The 20,129-nt window shown below is 37.3% G+C and overlaps 1 protein-coding gene across 2 annotated transcripts in view; it reads left to right on the top strand.

Annotated features, from left to right (window-relative positions):
• Window positions 1-20,129, top strand: part of hob (bridge-like lipid transfer protein family member hobbit) — a 113,352-nt gene that overhangs the window by 79,509 nt on the left and 13,714 nt on the right. For both annotated transcript variants that reach the window (XM_071669577.1, XM_071669576.1), the window contains exons 33-46: window positions 511-612; window positions 870-972; window positions 1,720-1,929; window positions 3,432-3,583; window positions 4,528-4,722; window positions 6,471-6,628; window positions 7,410-7,527; window positions 7,637-7,759; window positions 9,290-9,396; window positions 10,412-10,559; window positions 11,076-11,169; window positions 12,500-12,592; window positions 14,594-14,700; window positions 18,674-18,886. In XM_071669577.1, coding sequence (XP_071525678.1) covers window positions 511-612; window positions 870-972; window positions 1,720-1,929; window positions 3,432-3,583; window positions 4,528-4,722; window positions 6,471-6,628; window positions 7,410-7,527; window positions 7,637-7,759; window positions 9,290-9,396; window positions 10,412-10,559; window positions 11,076-11,169; window positions 12,500-12,592; window positions 14,594-14,700; window positions 18,674-18,886 — 1,923 coding nt within the window. The remainder of the gene's footprint in view (window positions 1-510; window positions 613-869; window positions 973-1,719; window positions 1,930-3,431; window positions 3,584-4,527; window positions 4,723-6,470; window positions 6,629-7,409; window positions 7,528-7,636; window positions 7,760-9,289; window positions 9,397-10,411; window positions 10,560-11,075; window positions 11,170-12,499; window positions 12,593-14,593; window positions 14,701-18,673; window positions 18,887-20,129) is intronic.

The following is a 20,129-nucleotide window of genomic DNA, read 5'->3' as shown; positions in this document are numbered from 1 at the left end:
TTCAATCCACTGACAGCACGTCAACCCCGGTATACCACATCGCTCCAATTCACTCTATTCCTTGCCCTCCTTTCACCCTCCTGCATGTTCAGGTCCCGATCACACAAAATCTTTTTCACTCCATCTTTCCACCTCCAATTTGGTCTCCCTCTTCTCTTCGTTCCCTCCACCTCCGACACATATATCCTCTTGGTCAATCTTTCCTCACTCATTCTCTCCATGTGCCCAAACCATTTCAAAACACCCTCTTCTGCTCTCTCAACCACGCTCTTTTTATTTCCACACATCTCTCTTACCCTTACGTTACTTACTCGATCAAACCACCTCACACCACACATTGTCCTCAAACATCTCATTTCCAGCACATCCATCCTCCTGCGCACAACTCTATCCATAGCCCACGCCTCGCAACATACAACATTGTTGGAACCACTATTCCTTCAAACATTTTATATTTATATTTATTTATTTAATTTCATTTTATATATGACATGAAATATTTTGTCTTAGGTTCCACCAGTGCAAGCAACACCATCACCTATGTCTAGATTGCAGTCAGGTCACGCCCAGGTCATGCTCCAGAAACTGATTGCAGAAGCAGATAATAATCAGGTTGGTGACATTTATTCGCTTGGATATCTGGACAAAGTTTTTCATTTGTATTTTTTTTTCATGTAAATAGTGTTCTGTTGGTGTAGATTATATGAATACCTAAATGATGCATGTAAAAGATGTGTAATATGTAGATTGTGTAAATGATACATATGGGATGTGTGAAATTATGCCTCATGAAAATCCAGTAAATGATTAATGTGTTTAGGTGGGTTTAGAATTTCTGTGGAAAGCATCTTTTTAGTAAAATTTTCCAGGTGGCTTTCAGTGAGGATTGCTCTAACACAGAACCAAGAGACCAGACATTACATGGAGTCAATGCTTGCACAGCAGATGATGTTATTCACAAGAAGTGGCTTAGTAAGTACTTGGCTGTATGTTACATGTTTGATTACTTTTCCTGGTAGTTTTAGACAAGCTTTGGTTCATATTTCAGGTCATGCGATAGTCTTTTCAAATAATATACATCAAATTGTAAATGAAGATATTCATATTGTATAGTATATGTGAGCATGGTTCTTCTTCAACTGAAAGAGCTATTCCAGATTAACATTGCAAATTCAGTGTATTTAAAGCTGCAGTGAATGGAGATGTTGATGACCCCAGATTACTCCTTATTATACAAGATAAAAAATGATTAAACATGCGTATGTGGGTATTCCAAATTTCCCTGAACACATTGGACACAGATTCAACATGTTTATAAGTGATTTAGGAGCTGTAGAGGGAAATGATTACTCCCCACTAGATGGTATTTGAATTTTTATAGAGCATTTTGTCAAAACAGTCTGTAAGCCTCAAAAGCTAGAAAGATTTCATTACATGATCTGCATTGCTGCACCCTTTGCCAGTGTCATTATAAAACATTTAGAGAGTTAAGGATAGTATATATGTAAACTTCTCACATTTTCCATGTAATATCTGCCCCAGTTTTAATGTTTGTATTTAGTTGATGGGAATGTTAACAGATAGATGCAGGTCTTTCTAGCTTTTGTATTTTTGACACTGGATCTGCATATTTTCTGACAATTTTGTATCTTGTGTAACGTAATATATTATTCTCTTTTTGCATCATTTTATTTTCACATTTCTCTTATTGCTTTACAGTTGAGCTTGTCAACAGTCAGGTGCTTCTAAAAGGCTGTGAGACACAAGGATACGTTATTCTCAGTGCTGCAAAAGCCCAGATACTACAACGCATACATAGACCTGTGTGGCAGGATCATTCTCTCGTTACCAAAACCACATGGTTTGGGTCACTGGAATGCATGCAGTACTATGCCACAGTCAGTGCTGGAGATAAGGAGACACAGATGGGTGGGTTATTTGTCAAGTATTTTGCAACAGTATTTGGTGAATTAAGAGTTTATGAGTTTTGACCGAAGAGCATAAGGATTATATCTCTGATTCCTGCTTGTTTTGTCTCTGGAAAGGAGTTTCGTTATTAGATGCAGATGAATGTGCCTACAACCACCCACATATTTTTTCCCCATCCTTAAAGCAGGGGTACAAGCTGGATGGTATAAATGAATGATTTAATGTTAATTCATTTGGCTGTATAGGATGTAAGTAAATATTCCTAAATATGCTACTATTAGTTATACAGATTTGAGAAGGGACAGTACATTTAACTCATATCGATGTGAACTGGCCAGAAATGCCTAAGCTTCCATTTGGTGGTGGGGTGAGAAACAAAGGAAAAAACTTGTTGATATAATTTCAAAAGAGCTTAAAACCATGGTACACTTATTAGTCAAAATGCATTGATTTAATGAACCTATCATTTTATTGTGTATTTCAGTGGTATATCTGAACAAGACAGTTGTCATTCCTTTTGTTCACCTTTTAGAAAATAGACCTATTATGACCAAAGAAAACTTTATAGTTAGCATATTAGTGTAGATTCTTGTAACAACTGCATTGGATGAGGTGATGTTTTATTACCATATGCAAGCTTCTGAGAGTATTCCCATTCCAAGGATATATGTTTCCCCAGTGCAAACTCAGGAAAGACTTAGTTGGCAGAAATTAAAAGATAGGACACTGTGGATAGGAATTGGTAACTAACAGTCTTTAAAGATTGGACCCCTGATTGAATGAGCCCACAACAAGCAACTGCTTGATGATTAAGAAAGTCACTCTTGCTCTGTGATTTGGTGTGCCTTTGTTGTAGCTCTTCATCTGCTGAATCAGATGTTTCAGATGAGTTTTAGTCATAAAAATTATTTTCTTGTTTGAAAGTTAAGTTCCAGCACAGGTACTTGTGGCACTCTATAGGAAAAAAATGATAGTTATCAATAGCTTTGTTTTTAGAACAGTGTCTGTCTAATCTATCTGTATCTCAGATCCCTCCTCCAATTGGAACTCCCTCAAAGGAGTGGCCCCGGCAACAGTCTCCATAACTAAAGAACTGCAGTGCCGCTTCTAGCCTGTCATGCCTCACCCTTAACAGGCCACTGGCAGAGGGCAACTGTAGTGCAGTGTTTGCATAGGCTTCTACCTAATGTTTCTTATGACTACTTCTATCCAGTGCTTCTACCTATTACTTCTACCGAATGTTCTTGCCTAAATGTCCCTACCATACTCTTTCTATATACTGCTCCTACCATTTTGCCAAAAGGCAGGGCTAGCACATACTGCTCACCACAGGAAAATCTAGTTACGAAGAATAAGCTCTGTAAGTTAAGTTTTGTCAAGTGTTACAAGTGACAAGAAGAGATTGTATGTTTTTAGTCAGAATGCCAATAGTCCCCATGTTGGTGAAGCAGAAAGAAAAGACTTTCTTAGAATATTGATTACATAATTCTATGTTTTCACAGACAATATCATGTGGCTGACGGTAGATAATATAGAGGAGAAAGATGGTCAAGTAATCAGTGAAGTGGCAGACATTGTTGGCAGTGGTCAGTCTGTTGGTGGTGTTGTGTCACAGACAGTTGGATCAATGGATGAAGGTGATGATGAACTGCAGGTATGTAACACTTAGCCAGGGCTTTACATACTGTACATAGTTTCTTGCTCATAGCCCATTTTATTCTTAGGTTTCTTTCATTTAAGTGTAGACTTGTATAGTCTTTGAACTTTGAATTTAGTATTTACTTTTGAATTGGCTAGCAGTTGAAAACTAATAAATTCATCGTGATGCAAATTATATTTTCCTAAGAAATGATTTTTTATACCTGTGATGAAAAGGGGCTGGACTGGGAGCTGGAAACTCTCCCTTCCTAATATTTCAGTTTCTAAAAGTGGGAACAGAAAAAGGAGCCAAGTGAGGACTGCTCATCCTTCTCGAAGGGTCAGGTTAGGGTGTCTGGATATGCTTGGATGTATCCATGATGAGAAGAAGGGAGAGATTATTAGAATATATGGTGAGAGGAACTTGTATCTGCTGGTCATTAGTGAAACTAAGGAAGGGGTAAGAATGGTATGGGAATGTCTGAGGGTTAAAGTCTATGGTTAGTAGTGTAAAGGTAAAAGCAAATGAACAGGCAAGACTTGAGCTGAAGGAGGGGTTGTGGGAATGTTTTACAATGATAAAGTAAGTTCTGGATTGATGGAGATGAGAATGAGTGTAGATTTTGAGTGGTGGTTGATTGGTAGTGCTTTTGCGCCTGGTATTGAGAGGAGTGAGGAAGTGTTGCAAGTACTCTTGTAAGAGCTGAGTGTGTGCATTAGCAATTTGGATACCAAGGATTGAATAGTAGTGCAACTTAATGCATGAGATTGCATATTAGAGATTTAAATGCAAGAGTGGGTGGTGAAGTAGTTGAGGATGTGACTAAATCTGTTGTCTGAGTTCAGAAGAGGTGGAAGAGTTAAGAATATTTTAACTATTTGTGGTTTTCAGTTAATTTTTTATGCATCAGCCTCTCACTGCCATTCACAAAATACCTAATTGATATTTTGTATTTACAGTTGCAGCGTATCGTTTCACGTTGTCACTGTGAATTTTATTATGTGTCATATGGTGAGACTGGTCTTGACTTGTCACTCTTAGAGGAAGTTCAGCCACCACTCCCTGAAGATGACCTATGGAATAGAAATGTTCAGGCTGTTGACACTTTCACTCTCATGCATTATGACCTGTGTGCAAGTACCAATTCCTTACAGGTGAAGTATATTCTGTTAAGCTGTTATTTTCACAAGGCTTTTTTCTTTTTTTAGCAGAATACAATGTAAACATCTAATCTTGCTTTTTTTTTTCTTTAAGACAACACTTCTCTGTCAACTGTTTAGCATTAGGGATAGAAGGGCAATGAACACATTTCATCACATCTACTCTATAGTTGTCATGTATGATACACCAGACCCCAAAGTCTGCCATCCACAGCCAAGCCTCACAGACTATTTTGTGCTTTAATCTGACCACTGTTGTATGCACTGGCTCAGTCCATTGATAGCAAATTGGCCCCCCCTCCCTTCCATATATCAAGCACATCTCTCACCCTCCTAAATGTTCAGGCCTGATAACCTAAATCCTCATTCAATCCAACCTTATGTCTCCCTTTTGGTCTTCCCTCTCCCTTTCTTTCCCACTTCTGATACGTAATCTCTTTTCCTTACCCTTTCCATAAGTTCACACCATTTCAGCATACCCTGATCAGCTATCTCAGTCATACTGTGTTTACTAACATGTATCTCCCTTACACTGTCATTCCTTGTATTATTAACCTCTCTGATACCACAAATTCCCCCCAGGCATTTAATTTCCAACATATCCACCCTTCATTCTTTTGCATTTTTGGCCAAAGACTCGCATCCATATATCAACCTGGCAGTTTTCTCCTTTGCTTATTCAAAAAGTTTTTCCATTTTGTATGTAGTTATGAATTAATTTTTCAACACTTTCTTACCTTCAGGACTGATTGCTTGCTAGTCCTTTGTTCAGTATGGCTCATTCATCTATGTTTATTATCATGACAGCTTCACACCACAGGAGCTAACTATGGAAATCTTACTTTCTTATTTAGCATTCTACTGAGATCATGCATTTTATGATTTTTTTTTTGCATCAGGTTTTTTTTTTTTTTTTTTTTTTTTAGCTCAGGCACTCTTGCACCCTGTTATCAATATATGCCCCCTTTCTATGATGAGAAAATACCTGTTTGTATTGTACAGGAAGGAAGTTCTAAACTTGTGTAGCACCATCTCTTGAATTTTTTTTAGTCATACAACTTTCTGAACTTCTGTAAGCCGTCCAGTCCCAGGTTTCTTCAATAATGGTTATATATGCCACTTTTTGATCTTGCCACCATTGTATTATCCTTGATTTAACAATTTAGCTGAGTGATTTAACTCTGCAGTCACTCTTGTGCACTGTTTCTCAACTATTCATAGCAACATTAAGGAAAATCGAATTGTCTCAGATTCTACTGATAACCAAAAAGAGCATATTCATCTGATTCTCATTATATCTTTTGTCTTTCATTTTTAATGAACCCTTGCTCTCTTGAAAATGCTGATGTGTTTCTTGTTTTTAGCATTGAATTGTTTAGTCACCAGTAGATGCAGGTCACTTTATTTGAACATGTACAAAATCAGAATATGCTTCTGATGTATGGTCACCAGACTTAAAGAAGCTGAAAGAGTTCTCAGAGTGGTCCAAAGGAGGGAAACAAAGATAGTGCCAGGTTTATGAGAATTGAGTTATTTGAAAAGACCAGCAACTTTAAATTTATCTACCGTGGATGCTGTTGGGTTTTAAACATGTAAATGCATGAAGATGCCCAGCAGACAAGCAGTGCTGTTGAAGAAGATGGTAAGCAGCTTACATGATTTGTATCAAGAAATTAGTAATTAGGAATGCAAATAACAGATTATATCATTTCTGTATATGCAAGTTAATCTTTCCATTTCAGTACAATATGGTAGTAGACATACTGAACAACTTGCTTCTGTATGTAGACCCAAAGAAAAAAGAAGCAAGTGAAGCTGTAGCACGAATGAGATTCCAGCTTCAATTATACTCCAGAGATGACCAGAGGAAGCCTATTATTCGACTACAGAACCAAGTCAGGTAAATTAGCATTGAAATTCTTCAGTTTTCACTGATCCATATGAATTAGTGCTCAGAGATTTTTCTTCAGTTATAAAAAGACTCAAACCCATCGGCAGCACTGAAGGTGTACCAAGAATTTAAGTCGCTTTTCTAAGATTAGAGAAACATTTGCCTGTTGCTTGTGGTATAAGTGAAAGAGTGCACTACCTAGTGTGAGAGCGTAGTATATTAGGTAAGCTAGATAGAGGCAAAAGTGAACAGGAGAATCAAGATATAACAGATTAAAGGTTGCAGATGTCACAGTAAGGTATAAGTTTGAGATCAAGCCAGGTGATGAATTAACATCATAAAGAGTTTAGTAGTTACTAGGAAAAGTTTCAAGGATAACTTGCTTTTTTCTACTATTTTTTATATTTCCAGTTACAGTATCTTCATACTTGAACAAAGCTATCAGATCTGCTGTTTACCATCCCTATGCATATTTAGATTAGTGAGGGCATCATAGTGTGTGCATAGATTAGTGAATACTCTTAATTATAAACTGCTGCATGATTTGTTGAAATATACGATGGGATGAGGAGGTATAAAGAGCATGGATATGACATCTTATGTATCAAAAGAGAAATTGATGGGATAAAAGTTCTCTTTGTATTGTAGAATGAATAGGAACCACAGTTTGTGGAGAAAGCTGCAAAGACAGCCCAGAGTGAGTTCCAGGAAGTGCCTTCTTACAAATATGTATGAGAGCAGATGTTATATAACCTTCTCCACTGAATTAAAAATAAACTTTATTACTCAGGTATCACTTGTCACAGCTAAGGTCCTTAGAGAAGGAAGTATACTTGGTTCAGAGGCAGCTGGATAAGGATCCAAATAATGAACAGAAAAGGAAAGAAAAGCTCGATTTAGAGGAACAAGTGAGTTCATGGCAGTTACTATATTTGCAATTATATTTGTGACAGTGAAATGCAGCTGTTATTTACTGTATTTGCTTTATTCTAAAGTAAGCCCTCTACTCAATGCCAGGTGTCAGATTGCAAGGAACAAGTGAACAGTCTAAGTGAAGAGTTAGCCATGAGGATTCACTGCTACAATGAAACCCAACTTTCTGCTAACCATAAATGGATGGCTTTGGGTGGGGACACACAGGTATTTGTGATGTGATTTAGTTCCTCTACAACACTTTTTTTTTTTCAGTGATCTTGTGTTTAGCAAATACTGGGCAGGGGTTTCAGTTTGTGCTGTCACTGTTCTTATTCTCAGTTATGTGCCCATATTTTAATATAAGTGATGGGCCAGTGTTGTTAGGTACATTTCACAGTGTGTAATCTTTTTGCTCCACTCCCCATCCTTTGGAAGTTTATCCCCACTGGTTAGATGCTTTATATCATGCTTTTTTTAATTTGTGTCGTTCATACTATTGAAGTTAGGCTAAATTATGCTCTCTCATTATTATCTATACTGTTCATAAGCTTCCTTTAGCAGCTAGCAGTTTCTCTGCTTTTGATTAGCTTCTTAGATATCAGAGCATCTAATCCCCATCTTCACTAAGAATATTCCCTCAGTACTTAAAACTTTGAACTTATTCCATCATCTTGTCATGAATCCATATATCATCATAGCGCTCTCATGTCTTACACATCAAAGAGGACTGAATTGTGCCTTCATTTAGACACAGCCACACTTCCAGACGTACATCTTTACCCTTCGTAACCTTCCTGTAGTCACAAGTAATTTGCCTACCTTTCTGTTACCTCTTGAGATATCCCATTTCCATTCTACTACCTGTGTAAGAATGATTCCTATCTAGAAATGTATGAAATTTTGGATCCTTCCCAACCTTTTACCACCAAGTTACAATTCTTCCATGATTTATGCTCATTTTGATTTACTTTTTTCTTTTTTCACAACCCAGTATGGGCTCTTTTCAGTTCATTCTTATTTTAGTTTTCATTTTTACATTTTTTCACTGCAAAACTTGTAAGCTTTTCCATTAGAAATCCAGGGAAGTCCTTCAACAAACAATGAAACCTTGCTAGCCATGCATGATTCTGACCAGATCTCAAAGATAGTAACCTCTCTAGTTTTTGTCCATACCTCACAGGCCTTGATTTGCATTATGTGCTGCTATTTATGGTGAGAACGGTGTGCATTTGCATACTGTTCTACTTACATTCATGTATGTAAAGATTTACCTAGGTTACTTGAGGTACCAGGAGAGGTAGACTGCCAAAGAGATGGGCATGGGCAGATGGAGTAGAGGAAAGGTTAAGGCTGGGGATATTTCAGATGAAGATGGTGTAGGAATGATAGGAGATTGGATGAAACTGAAATATTTTTTCTTTAGAGGGAATGCAAATGAAAATGTTAGTATCCCATGAAGAATCAACTTAATTTGTAAAATGAAAAGTACAAAGCACATTTTATGAGAAGTTCATGTTTCTCTTTATCATACTGGGTTCAGGGTAAGTGTGAGATTTTCAGTGGCTGTATGTACCTGACCCACCCTATAGATATAAATTGGGAACATATTAAAAGTGGTAGATGGATTTATAGAATTTTTTTTGGAATCATTGAAATGATATATCAGAAAGCACCTAAGTGAAAATGTTCACTTTCAGTTGTATCACTTATACATTAAGCATTTATATTGAGACTAAATCCTTATGTCCATTGTAGGTCAAGGTGATTCGTATGAATGAAGTGTGCTTCAGGAAGGCACAGTGGCGACTAACAGAGGCAGATGGCCAACTGGGTATTGCTGACTTGGTGTTGTCCAATTTCTTGTAAGTTATGATTTATTTCCATTTCTGGAGATTGGGGGAAAAAATACTATTCATATATATCTTGCATACTATAGAAGGTGACTAAGAGGGGGTTTAGTGGAGTGCTTGAAATTCTTCCCGTGCTTCATACTGGCTTTCTTTTATATTGGAAACACTAGAGGGATCATAGCAAGGATTTTTTTTCTTGACAAATCCGTTACTAATGCTCCTTTACAAAGCTAGGAAACAGAAACACTTGAAAAGAAAAATAATTATAATTTCTAGTGCATTCACCATAATCGAGAAGAGCAATTGAGGTGAATATTTTATTCATTATGTATAGATTATTATTATCCCTGGGATAGGGGAGAAAGAATACTTCCCACGTATTTACTGCGTGTCATAGAAGGCAACTAAAAAGGGAGGGAGCAGGGGCTGGAAATTCTCTCCTGCCATTTTTACTTTTCCAAAAGAAGGAACTGAGAAGGGGGCCATGCAAGAATATTCCCTCAAAGGCTCAGTCCTCTGTTCTTAACACTACCTCACTAACATGGGAAATGGTGAATATGTATGAAAAAAACATTATGAACGCAGAACACATCTCACCCATCTGAGTAAAAGAATATTGCAGAAAGCCTTTGTCTTTATTTGTACACGATTGGATGAATTTCTTGGTTTAAAGTAAAATGCAGTACCTGCTCCCCCTACCATTCTTAAGATTTACTGCATGAGACATAAATCCATCTGAAGTTACACTTTCCAGACATGTATGAATTATACTTTATTATCAGCTTTCTAAACACAATCCACATCTCCAGTATTATAAATATTGATTCTGCATATCACAAGACCCCTTATTTGTGAGTGACTCTGATTGCAGTTGTGTGCTCTTCTAATCATTTGGAACATGACTGTACTCTCCAATCTTGGAGTAGCATTATGGACACTGGACAATGCTTGAATTTTATAGTGAAGTAGAGAAAATACCTTTCCTTGCTTTGAATCAGCTTTTCTAATTTAAGAGTGTTCACAACAGGTACACTAAGAAGAATAATGCAGATGACAGTGGGGAACATCTCTTGGAGCTTGGCTATGTAACCATGCGGAACCTCTTGCCTAATCAGCCTTATCAAGAAGTCCTAATGCCATCTGAACTGCAACTGAATATGCCCGTTGATCGGCAGGTTTGTTTGCAGCAGACTCTATTTGGACATGATCAAATTCTTATGATATTGAAGGGATGAATAAGAAATGAGTTTTATCATTAATGATTGAAAAACAAAACAATTAGTATTTCTAGGAGCCTTTTGATGACAGTTTATGTTAGTGATATATTTGAGCTTGACTGATAGAAACACATCATAGTTTTCAGTGTTTAAGCATCCCCACTAATGCTTTTAGCAGATATATTTATGTATGTCTGGTAACATACATCTGCTTTAGGTACTCCTATGCCTCTTGAAATTTCAATATTGTAGTAAGATATCACATTGTTTTTAACATTTATCAGTCACATCAACTTTTGGTGCATTACACATTATAGCTAAAGAATGGATGTGACAGGATCTGGCCTTTCTTGGTCGGTTCCTGATACTCCCTTGCTGTAGCAGGATATAGCGATCAGGTATGAAAAAGATTTGAAATAATGTTTTGATGCAAATGATTCATTTAATTAAAAGCCTATTTTTCCTATTGTTCAGAGAACTCTAAGAATATTCTGCCGGGAGAAACCACCATGTGGAGGGATTTCAATTATTGAACATTTTGAAATCAATGTAGTTCCTTTGAATATTGGTAAGTAATTATTGTATGACATGTTTTTGCTCAGGGAAATATTTTCCCTCTATTTGGATTAGCATAGCATGTTTCTAAGTATTTTGTACTTGCGGATTTTTCAATAGTACAGGTAGCACATATAGAACTGATTTTGAAGATCATCATTTCCATATAGTATAATCTCATACAGATCATACTTGTATGCTGTTTATTATTCATACCAAATAGTATAATCTCATACAGATCATAGTTGTATGCTGTTTATTATTCATAGCTTTAGATCTATCTTACATATGAATAGTTAGTTTAGTTTTATCCTTTTTCTTAAAGCTTGCTACCCTGTGCAGCCACTGCTGAAAGTCATTTAACAAAATAGAGAAATCCTGCTTTGACATTATTTAGAAGTCATAGGTAGGAACTTTAGACTGGACCATTAAGTAGAAACACTAAATAGAAGTAATATGTTGGAACATTAGGTAGACACATTATCTAGAAGTAGTCAGTATGAATAGTTAGTTTAGTTTTATCCTTTAAGTAGTCAGTATGAATAGTTAGTTTAGTTTTATCCTTTTTCTTAAAGCTTGCTACCCTGTGCATCCACTGCTGAAAATTATTTAACAAAATAGAGAATTCCTGCTTTGACATTATTTAGAAGTAGTAGGTAGGAACTTCAGACTGGACCATTAAGTAGAAACATTAGGTCGGAACACTAAATAGAAGTAATATGTTGGAACATTAGGGAGACACATTATTTAGAAGTAGTCAGTAGGAACATTAGGTAAGAGCTTCTGAAAACACTGTGCCAGAGTTGCCCTCTTCCAGTGGCCTGTTAAGGGTGAGGCATTAAGGACTCAAAAGTGGCACTGGAGTTCACCAGTTATGGAGACTCTTTGCTTTAGATAGATGCAGATAGATGTGGAGAGATAGGTTTTTTGCTTCCTTCCGATGGACTTTACAGTCTGATAGCCATGCTGTGTCAGGTCACTGGTTCATGGCTTGGTTGTAAGGGAGGTTAGATAATACCTAGCAAAGGTGGAAGGGGAAAATTGTGCAGCCTAGTGCATACCTGTCAGAAGGCTTGTTTTGTTTTCTTTCTATTTTCTTTTCTTTTTTTTTCTTTTTTACAGAAGGAAGAAGTTGTAATCTCATTAGACTTTTGAACTTTTGATCATATATAGTATATCATTTACCATTTGTGTTTAAAATAGGCTGCTCATGAATTAAAAGAATACATGAATACTGCAGTGCATGATTATCATTCTCTGAATAAGGCCGTGATACCAGTATTATACTTGTATTTGTGAATTTGTGGAATATATTTTGATATTCTTACCTGTTCTTTTTGTAGCCCTCACTTACCAGTTCTTCAAGACTATGATGAAGTTCTGCTTCCCTGATAATGCAACAGAAGAGGAACTGTCTAGTGGAGATGTTGGGACAAGTAAGTCTATAACATGTGTCTTTTGTAGAATTCTTGTAGTTCCTTCCTTCGATTTGATCTGGTGCATGTTTGTGTGTGTGTGTGTTTATTGATAAGTACCTTAGGACCATTTTCTGTGAAAGATTCGTGGTGTTACCCAGGACCTTTCTCAAGGCTAATGCAGCACAAGGCTGCCCTACTTCCTGTAGCAGGGAAATGTTGACTCCTTTGGAGTGAGGAATTCTTTAATGAGATTGTACTCCAAATAATAGACCTTTTGTAAAGGTGACCTTTACTTGTGTTCAAACTTCTAGCAGTTAAAGTCCAATGAACTCTGTGTATATATGTATATTGTCCGTAGGAATAGGGGAGAAAGAACATTTACCACACTTCTGCATATCATAGAAGGCAGCTGCAAAGGGCAGGAGCAAGGGGGCTGTAAATCCTCTCCTCATGCATTACTTTCTAAAAGAAGGAACAGAGCAAAGAGCCAAATGAGGATCTTCTTTCCTCAAAGGCTTATTGTCTATAGTCATCTATCTCTGATGTATGTTCCCTTCGGGAACTCCCCTAAAGGGCTGACCTTGGCAAAAGTCTCCATAACTGGTGAACTTAGTGCTGCTTCTTAGCCTTTAATGCCCCACCCTTAACAGGCCACTGGCAGAGGGTAACTATAGTGGAATGTTTTCAGAGGCTTCTACTTGATGTTCCTGCTTAATGTTCCTACATACTCCTAACTAATGCCCCTACATAATGTTCCCAATTACTACTTCATCTATTGCTTTTACCATTTTGCCAAAAGGCAGAGCTAGTGAATACCACTCACCACAGGAAATTTAGTTTTGAAGAGTGAGCTGTGTGAGTTAAGTGTTATCAAGTGTTATTTGTGACAAGGAGGTACTATGTTTGTGGACAGAATGCTGAGTCCACATGTAGGTGAAGCCGAAAGAAAAGTCAGCTACCTGGGCTAGAGTGCTGGCTAACTATGCTGCTTTCAGTAACCCTTTTGATACCCAGATGGGCAGTGCTGGTAATATACCTCCCTGTTTGGTGGCTGCCTGCCAACTATTACCTGTCGTATGTTCTGATCATTACCTCACTCACACACGAAGTAGCAAACAAGTATGAGAGAAAGAAAAAAGAATATATTTATAGAATGAGCTATAGATGAGAATGTACAGAGGAAGGTGCATGTGTTTGCAATGAAGCATTCAAGGATGTGCTGTAGTGTGTATTTGGTGTGAGGAGGGTTGATTGAGTAAGTAATGATAGGATGAGAAAGAGATGTGATAATAAGAAGAGTGTGATTGAAAGAACTGAAGAGGATTGGCTGAAGAGTAGGAAATATGAAAGGATTGAGTGAGGAGACGTTGACAGGGAGGCTGTATTTGTCAGAAGTGTGAGAGGACAAAGACCCTCACAGAGAAAAGGGAATCAAATCAGAGATGAAAGGTTGGAGCGAAAAAGATTTTAAGTCTCATGGCCTGATATGCAGGAGGATGAAAGGCATACACAGGATAGGATGAATTGGAGCAGTGTGGTATACAGGGGGCAATGTGTTGTCATTGTACTGAACCAGGCCATATAAAGCACCTGGAAGAAACTATGGAAAGGTCTTGAGGGCGTGGTTGTGGATGGGGGCTATGGTTTCATTGCATTACATATGACAGCAAGAGAATGAATATGAGCAAATAAGGCTTTATTTATCATTTTTTATCATATATTTTGGAATTCAGAGCCTTTCTGTTTTATTGATAGTTTTAGCCCCTCCCATATCCCAAGATGGAGAAGAATTTCTACCTTTTTTATAGTTTCCAGATATCTCCCTTTGAACTGTATGCCAAATTCCTTTTATTGCATTGCTATCTACTTTGCCTCAGAAGCTTTGCCACCACCCATCATTTTCCTGTTTTGTTATACAATTGTTCCTGACATCCCCAATATTCCTTTTGTAAATGTATCTACTTTTAACTTATCATAAGCTTAACCTGTGTGTTTTCTATCCTTATCTGTTATCCTTAGCTCAGAGCTCTCGTGGCAGCAAGAAGCAGGCATCTCTCAGAAAGTCTCACAAGGAATCAAGCTTCTATGTTTCTCTGCAGGATAAGGATGATGTAGAAATTATGAAGGTAAGTGTCACAAAATTCTGTTTCTGTATCCATAATAAACATTTGACCTAGAAGCAATAACATTGTTGTAACACTTCTATAAACATGTGATTGTATGATGTTTCTAACTTTCAAAAGCAAGATATCATTTTCTTACTTAGTGTTGCAGTGGAAAATATATAAGACTTAATCTATGTTTTTGCTGTATCCACTTACTTGAGGGAGTTCTCAGAGGATATAGGCATCAGAGATATAGACAGATAGATAGGAACAACCTGCCAGCCATGTGCCTTGAGAATGAATTAAGGTCTTGGCAATTGCAGTTTCAGGGGACTTCTCCAATACAAAAGAGAAACATTTGTCATGAAGTAAGATTTTGTATCTGTAAAAGAATAGCATAATACTTCTGCCAATATGAAAATAGAAATGAGTTTATCAGTCTGCATTTCTCAAACACATATCAACTGACTGAGCCCTCCAGTCCACCACCAGGAAAGAATGTGATAGTTTCAAAAGAAAACAAATGATTATGTGACTATCAGTGGCATTTTCGGTGACCTTAATCCTTGCTCAGTCATCTTTTGTAAATCTGCAAATGGCATGATTTGCTGTTCTGTGCTTGACCCATTAACTGAATGCAAGCTTGTATGGTCAGATATGTAACAGAGTTAACAGATGATGATTCACCCACTACTGCAGTTGTTGTGTGATGCTGTAGTTTCATACATCTTACTATCTGTGCTTGTGAATAAGTTTTATAATCTTATTCAGGAATTCAGGAAAATTCTTCAGGCAAATCCTAGATTTCTTTTCATGACAGTAAACCACAGAGTGCATTGACTTTCAACTAGTTTTAATGCAAAACATCATAGATTCCATAAAATATGTTAGACTTCCTAACATAGTTATCACATCAACAGTCAGTCATCATTTGCTTGCCAGTCATGAAATATAATGAAGCACTGTAAGTCTACCAACCCTGCCAAGCACTAACTGTATTGAATAGCTGTTGAGTTCACCATCTTATTTGGCATCACAATCAGCTGCTCTCTGAAATGCTTTCACAATCAGCTGTTTCTGAAATGATGTCACTGAGGTGGGAGAAGCAGTTGTGGAGAAGATATTATTATTATTATTATCATTATTATCATTATTATTATTATTATTATTATTATTATTATTATTATTATTATTATTACTATTATTTTCTTATTTATTTTGCTTTGTCGCTGTCTTCCGCGTTTGCGAGGTAGCGCAAGGAAACAGACGAAAGAAATGGCCCAACCCACCCCCATACACATGTATGTACATACACGTCCACACACGCAACTATACATACCCATACATCTCAATGTACACCTATATATACACACACACAGACACATACATATATACACATGCACACAATTCACACTGTCTGCCTTTATTCATTCCCATCGCCACCTCACCACACATGGAATAACATCCCCCTACCCCCTCATGTGTGCGAGGTAGCGCTAGGAAAAGACAACAAAGGCTCCATTCGTTCACACTCAGTCTCTAGCTGTCATGCTATTATTATTATTATTATTATTATTATTATTATTATTGTTATTGTTATGATTATTATTATTATTACTATTATCATTATTGTTATTACTATTATTCATTTTCATACTTGAATCGCCATTTCTTATATTAGCAAAATAATGCCAGGAACAGACGAAGAAAGTTGACATCTGCTCACATCCATTCTGTAGTTGTCATGTGTATTGAGCCAAAACCACTGCTCCCTGTCCACAACCAGGCTTCACATACCTTTCCATAGTTTACCCTAGATGCTTCACATACCCTGGTTCAGTCCATCATCATTATTATTATTATTGTTATTAGATTTTTATATTTTATATTCATTTTGCTTTGTCGCTATCTCCCGCATTAGCGAGGTAGCGCAAGGAAACAGACGAAAGAATGGCCCAACCCACCCGCATACACATGTATATACATACATGTCTCACACACAAATATACATACCTATACATCTCAACGTATACATATATATACACACTCAGACATATATACACATCTACATAATTCATACTGTCTACCTTTATTCATTCCCATCGCCACCTCGCCACACATGAAATGAACAACCCCTCCACCCTCATGTGTGCGAGGTAGCACTAGGAAAAGACAACAAAGGCCCCATTCGTTCACACTCAGTCTCTAGCTGTCATGTAATAATGCACTGAAACCACAGCTCCCTTTCCACATCCAGGCCCCACAGAACTTTCCATTGTTTACCCCAGACGCTTCACATGCCTGGTTCAATCCATTGACAGCATGTCGACCCCGATATACCACATCATTCCAATTCTTTCTATTCCTTGCACGCCTTTCACCATCCTGCATGTCCAGGCCCCGATCACTCAAAATCTCTTTCACTCCATCTTTCCACCTCCAATTTGGTCTCCCACTTCTCCTCATTCCCTCCACCTCTGACACATATATCCTCTTGGTCAATCTTTCCTCACTCATTCTCTCCATGTGACAAACCGTTTCAAAACTCCCTCTTCTGCTCTCTCAACCACACTCTTTTTATTACCACACATCTCTCATACCCTATTATTACTTACTCGATCAAACCACCTCACACCACATATTGCCCTCAGACATCTCATTTCCAGCACATCCATCCTCCTGCGCACAACTCTATCCATAGCCCACACCTCGCAACCATACAACTTTGTTGGAACCACTATTCCTTCAAACATACCCATTTTTGCTTTCCGAGATAATGTTCTCGACTTCCAAACATTCTTCAAGGCTCCCAGAATTTTCGCCCCCTCCCCCACCCTATGATTCACTTCCGCTTCCATGGTTCCATCCGCTGCCAGATCCACTCCCAGATATCTAAAACACTTTACTTCCTCCAGTTTTTCTCCATTCATACTTACCTCCCAATTGACTTGACCCTCAACCCTACTGTACCTAATAACCTTGCTCTTATTTGCATTTACTCTTAACTTTCTTCTTTCACACACTTTACCAAACTCAGTCACCAGCTTCTGCAGTTTCTCACATGAATCAGCCACCAGTGCTGTATCATCAGCGAACAACAACTGACTCACTTCCCAAGTTCTCTCATCCACAACAGACTGCATTCTTGCCCCTCTTTCCAAAACTCTTCCATTCACCTCCCTAACAACCCCATTCATAAACAAATTAAACAACCATGGAGACATCACACACCCCTGCCGCAAACCTACATTCACTGAGAACCAATCACTTTCCTCTCTTCCTACACGTACACATGCCTTACATCCTCGATAAAAACTTTTCACTGCTTCTTATATATTTATTATACTTAATCGTCATCTCCCGCTCAGCGAGGTAGCACAAGGAAACATAAGGAATGGCCCAACTCACCAACATACACATGTATATACATAAACGCCCATACACGCATATTTACATACATATACATTTCACTGTATACCTAACATACATACACAGACATATACATATATATACGTGAACTTTTTCTTACTTGCTGCCTTTATCCATTCCTGTTGCCACCCTGCCGCACATGAAAATAACACTTTTAAGCCACCATATCTGCTACTCATTTAAGAGGCAGTGTGAATACAGCTTTTTTCTATTTTGATGTTGGGAGATGAGATGAATGATCCTCTGTTCAGACTAAAATTCACTCTGTGCGGGAGTTCAACATTCATTTTCGTACACTTCGATCTAAGTTCACTTTTTGGTGCATATCAAGAAAAGTGTAACCATTCCTCAGGCAACTGAAATGTTTGTTTCTGATTACAGATATGTCACAAGTTTTGCCACTGCTGAAGAACAGCCCCATTTGAGATAGTAGGGTTAGGCTGAGGCTTACTCTTTGCATATAGGTGGAAGTGCTATATGTCATTCATATATTTACTTGTACCCTCAAGAGATCAGTTATTTTAGTTTTTCCTTCATACTGATTCTTTCCTTTTCATGTACTCAGCAACGTGCAGAGCAGAACAAATTATTTGTTTACATCAAGATTCCTGAGCTACCAGTGCGTGTGAGTTACAAAGGCAAGAAGGAGAAGAACTTGGAGGATGTATCCAATTTTAGATTAGTTATTCCCACCCTTGAATACCACAATGTCACATGGACCTGGTTGGACTTCCTAATGGCAATGAAGCAAGACTCCAAGTCAGCTTTGTTATCACAGGTCATACCAATGTTTTTTTCCCACTATTATGTGACATGTTTTCAACTCACAAGAAAACAAAAGTAAACAAGAAATGTTATACATGTTGGTGAAACCAGTATAACATATACAGTAAGTGTACTCATAGACTCTCAAAGATATTTAGGCTCATATTACTTGATAGATATAACTCTGGATATTTCAAGGCATTTAACTGGAACATGTACCATATTTGTTGTATGTTTCATTCCTGAAAAAATGGCACTTCATTTTGTTTAAAGAATAATAGGAAAAGGTATACATTGTTCCTGAGCAGGAGCTTGATCTTTGTACATAATTCCAGTAGCTGTAATTATGATACATCCCATTTGTCTAAAATTCTCAGTTTCCTGAAAATATCTTGAACCTTACAAGCCAGGTAACTTTTGTAGATTTTTCCTATATGCACGAAAAAAGAAAAAAAAAAAAATAGAAGTGTTGAAACACTTCGAAGTTGGTTACCATTCTTATAGTAACCATTATTTTGGCTGCCATATTAGGGTTAAACAGCCTTTATAAGCAAATATCTATAAAATCTGCTGCTCATATTACTGGCATATGAATATTCTGAAACATTCCATGTCACTGTAACATGTTGATTGTGATACAGTTCATATTTCTGTAACATGTTTCTGATACATTTCATATCACTGTAATATGATGATTGTTGTATATTCATATCACTGTAAACATAATTCCGACTAAACATATTTTGACGAGAAATGGCATGAAATTAGATCTTTTATATTTGTGATCTTGAGTATTCTCTACTGTTAAAGGTTTTCAGGATGTTTTGAAATTCAAATAAGTGTTTTTTGGGTGGAAGGAGATGCATGGATCATCTCTCATTTCTGTTAAAGAAATGCAGGAACAACTGATTCAGAACCTTCATTCATGTATCAAAATTCACAGTGATCTCACAAATGCTGTAGAGGAAACTTTATGACAGTACATGTTTGTACAAGCAAATGTCTACTCTCCATACACCTCTGTTAAAGACCTTGTGCAGGTAGTTTAGTTTTTCATATAAAAGAATAACAACCCGATCCCAGCACTTATCAAAAAAATAATAGATCTCATGCAGTGCAGAGGGCCTCATTGTATTGTAGTTGTTTATGGTGAAGCTGTCATGTTTTGTGAATGTGTGTGTATGAAGTTACATAGTTTATATGTTTATATATTAACAGCTTATTCAAAATTTTGATTACAAATACATTACAGATTA

The sequence above is a fragment of the Panulirus ornatus genome, chromosome 14 (genome assembly GCF_036320965.1).
Source record: "Panulirus ornatus isolate Po-2019 chromosome 14, ASM3632096v1, whole genome shotgun sequence".
Classification (NCBI taxonomy): domain Eukaryota; kingdom Metazoa; phylum Arthropoda; class Malacostraca; order Decapoda; family Palinuridae; genus Panulirus; species Panulirus ornatus.
The sequence above is the reverse complement of the archived record's forward strand: the minus strand, read 5'-3'. Positions and strand labels throughout refer to the sequence as shown.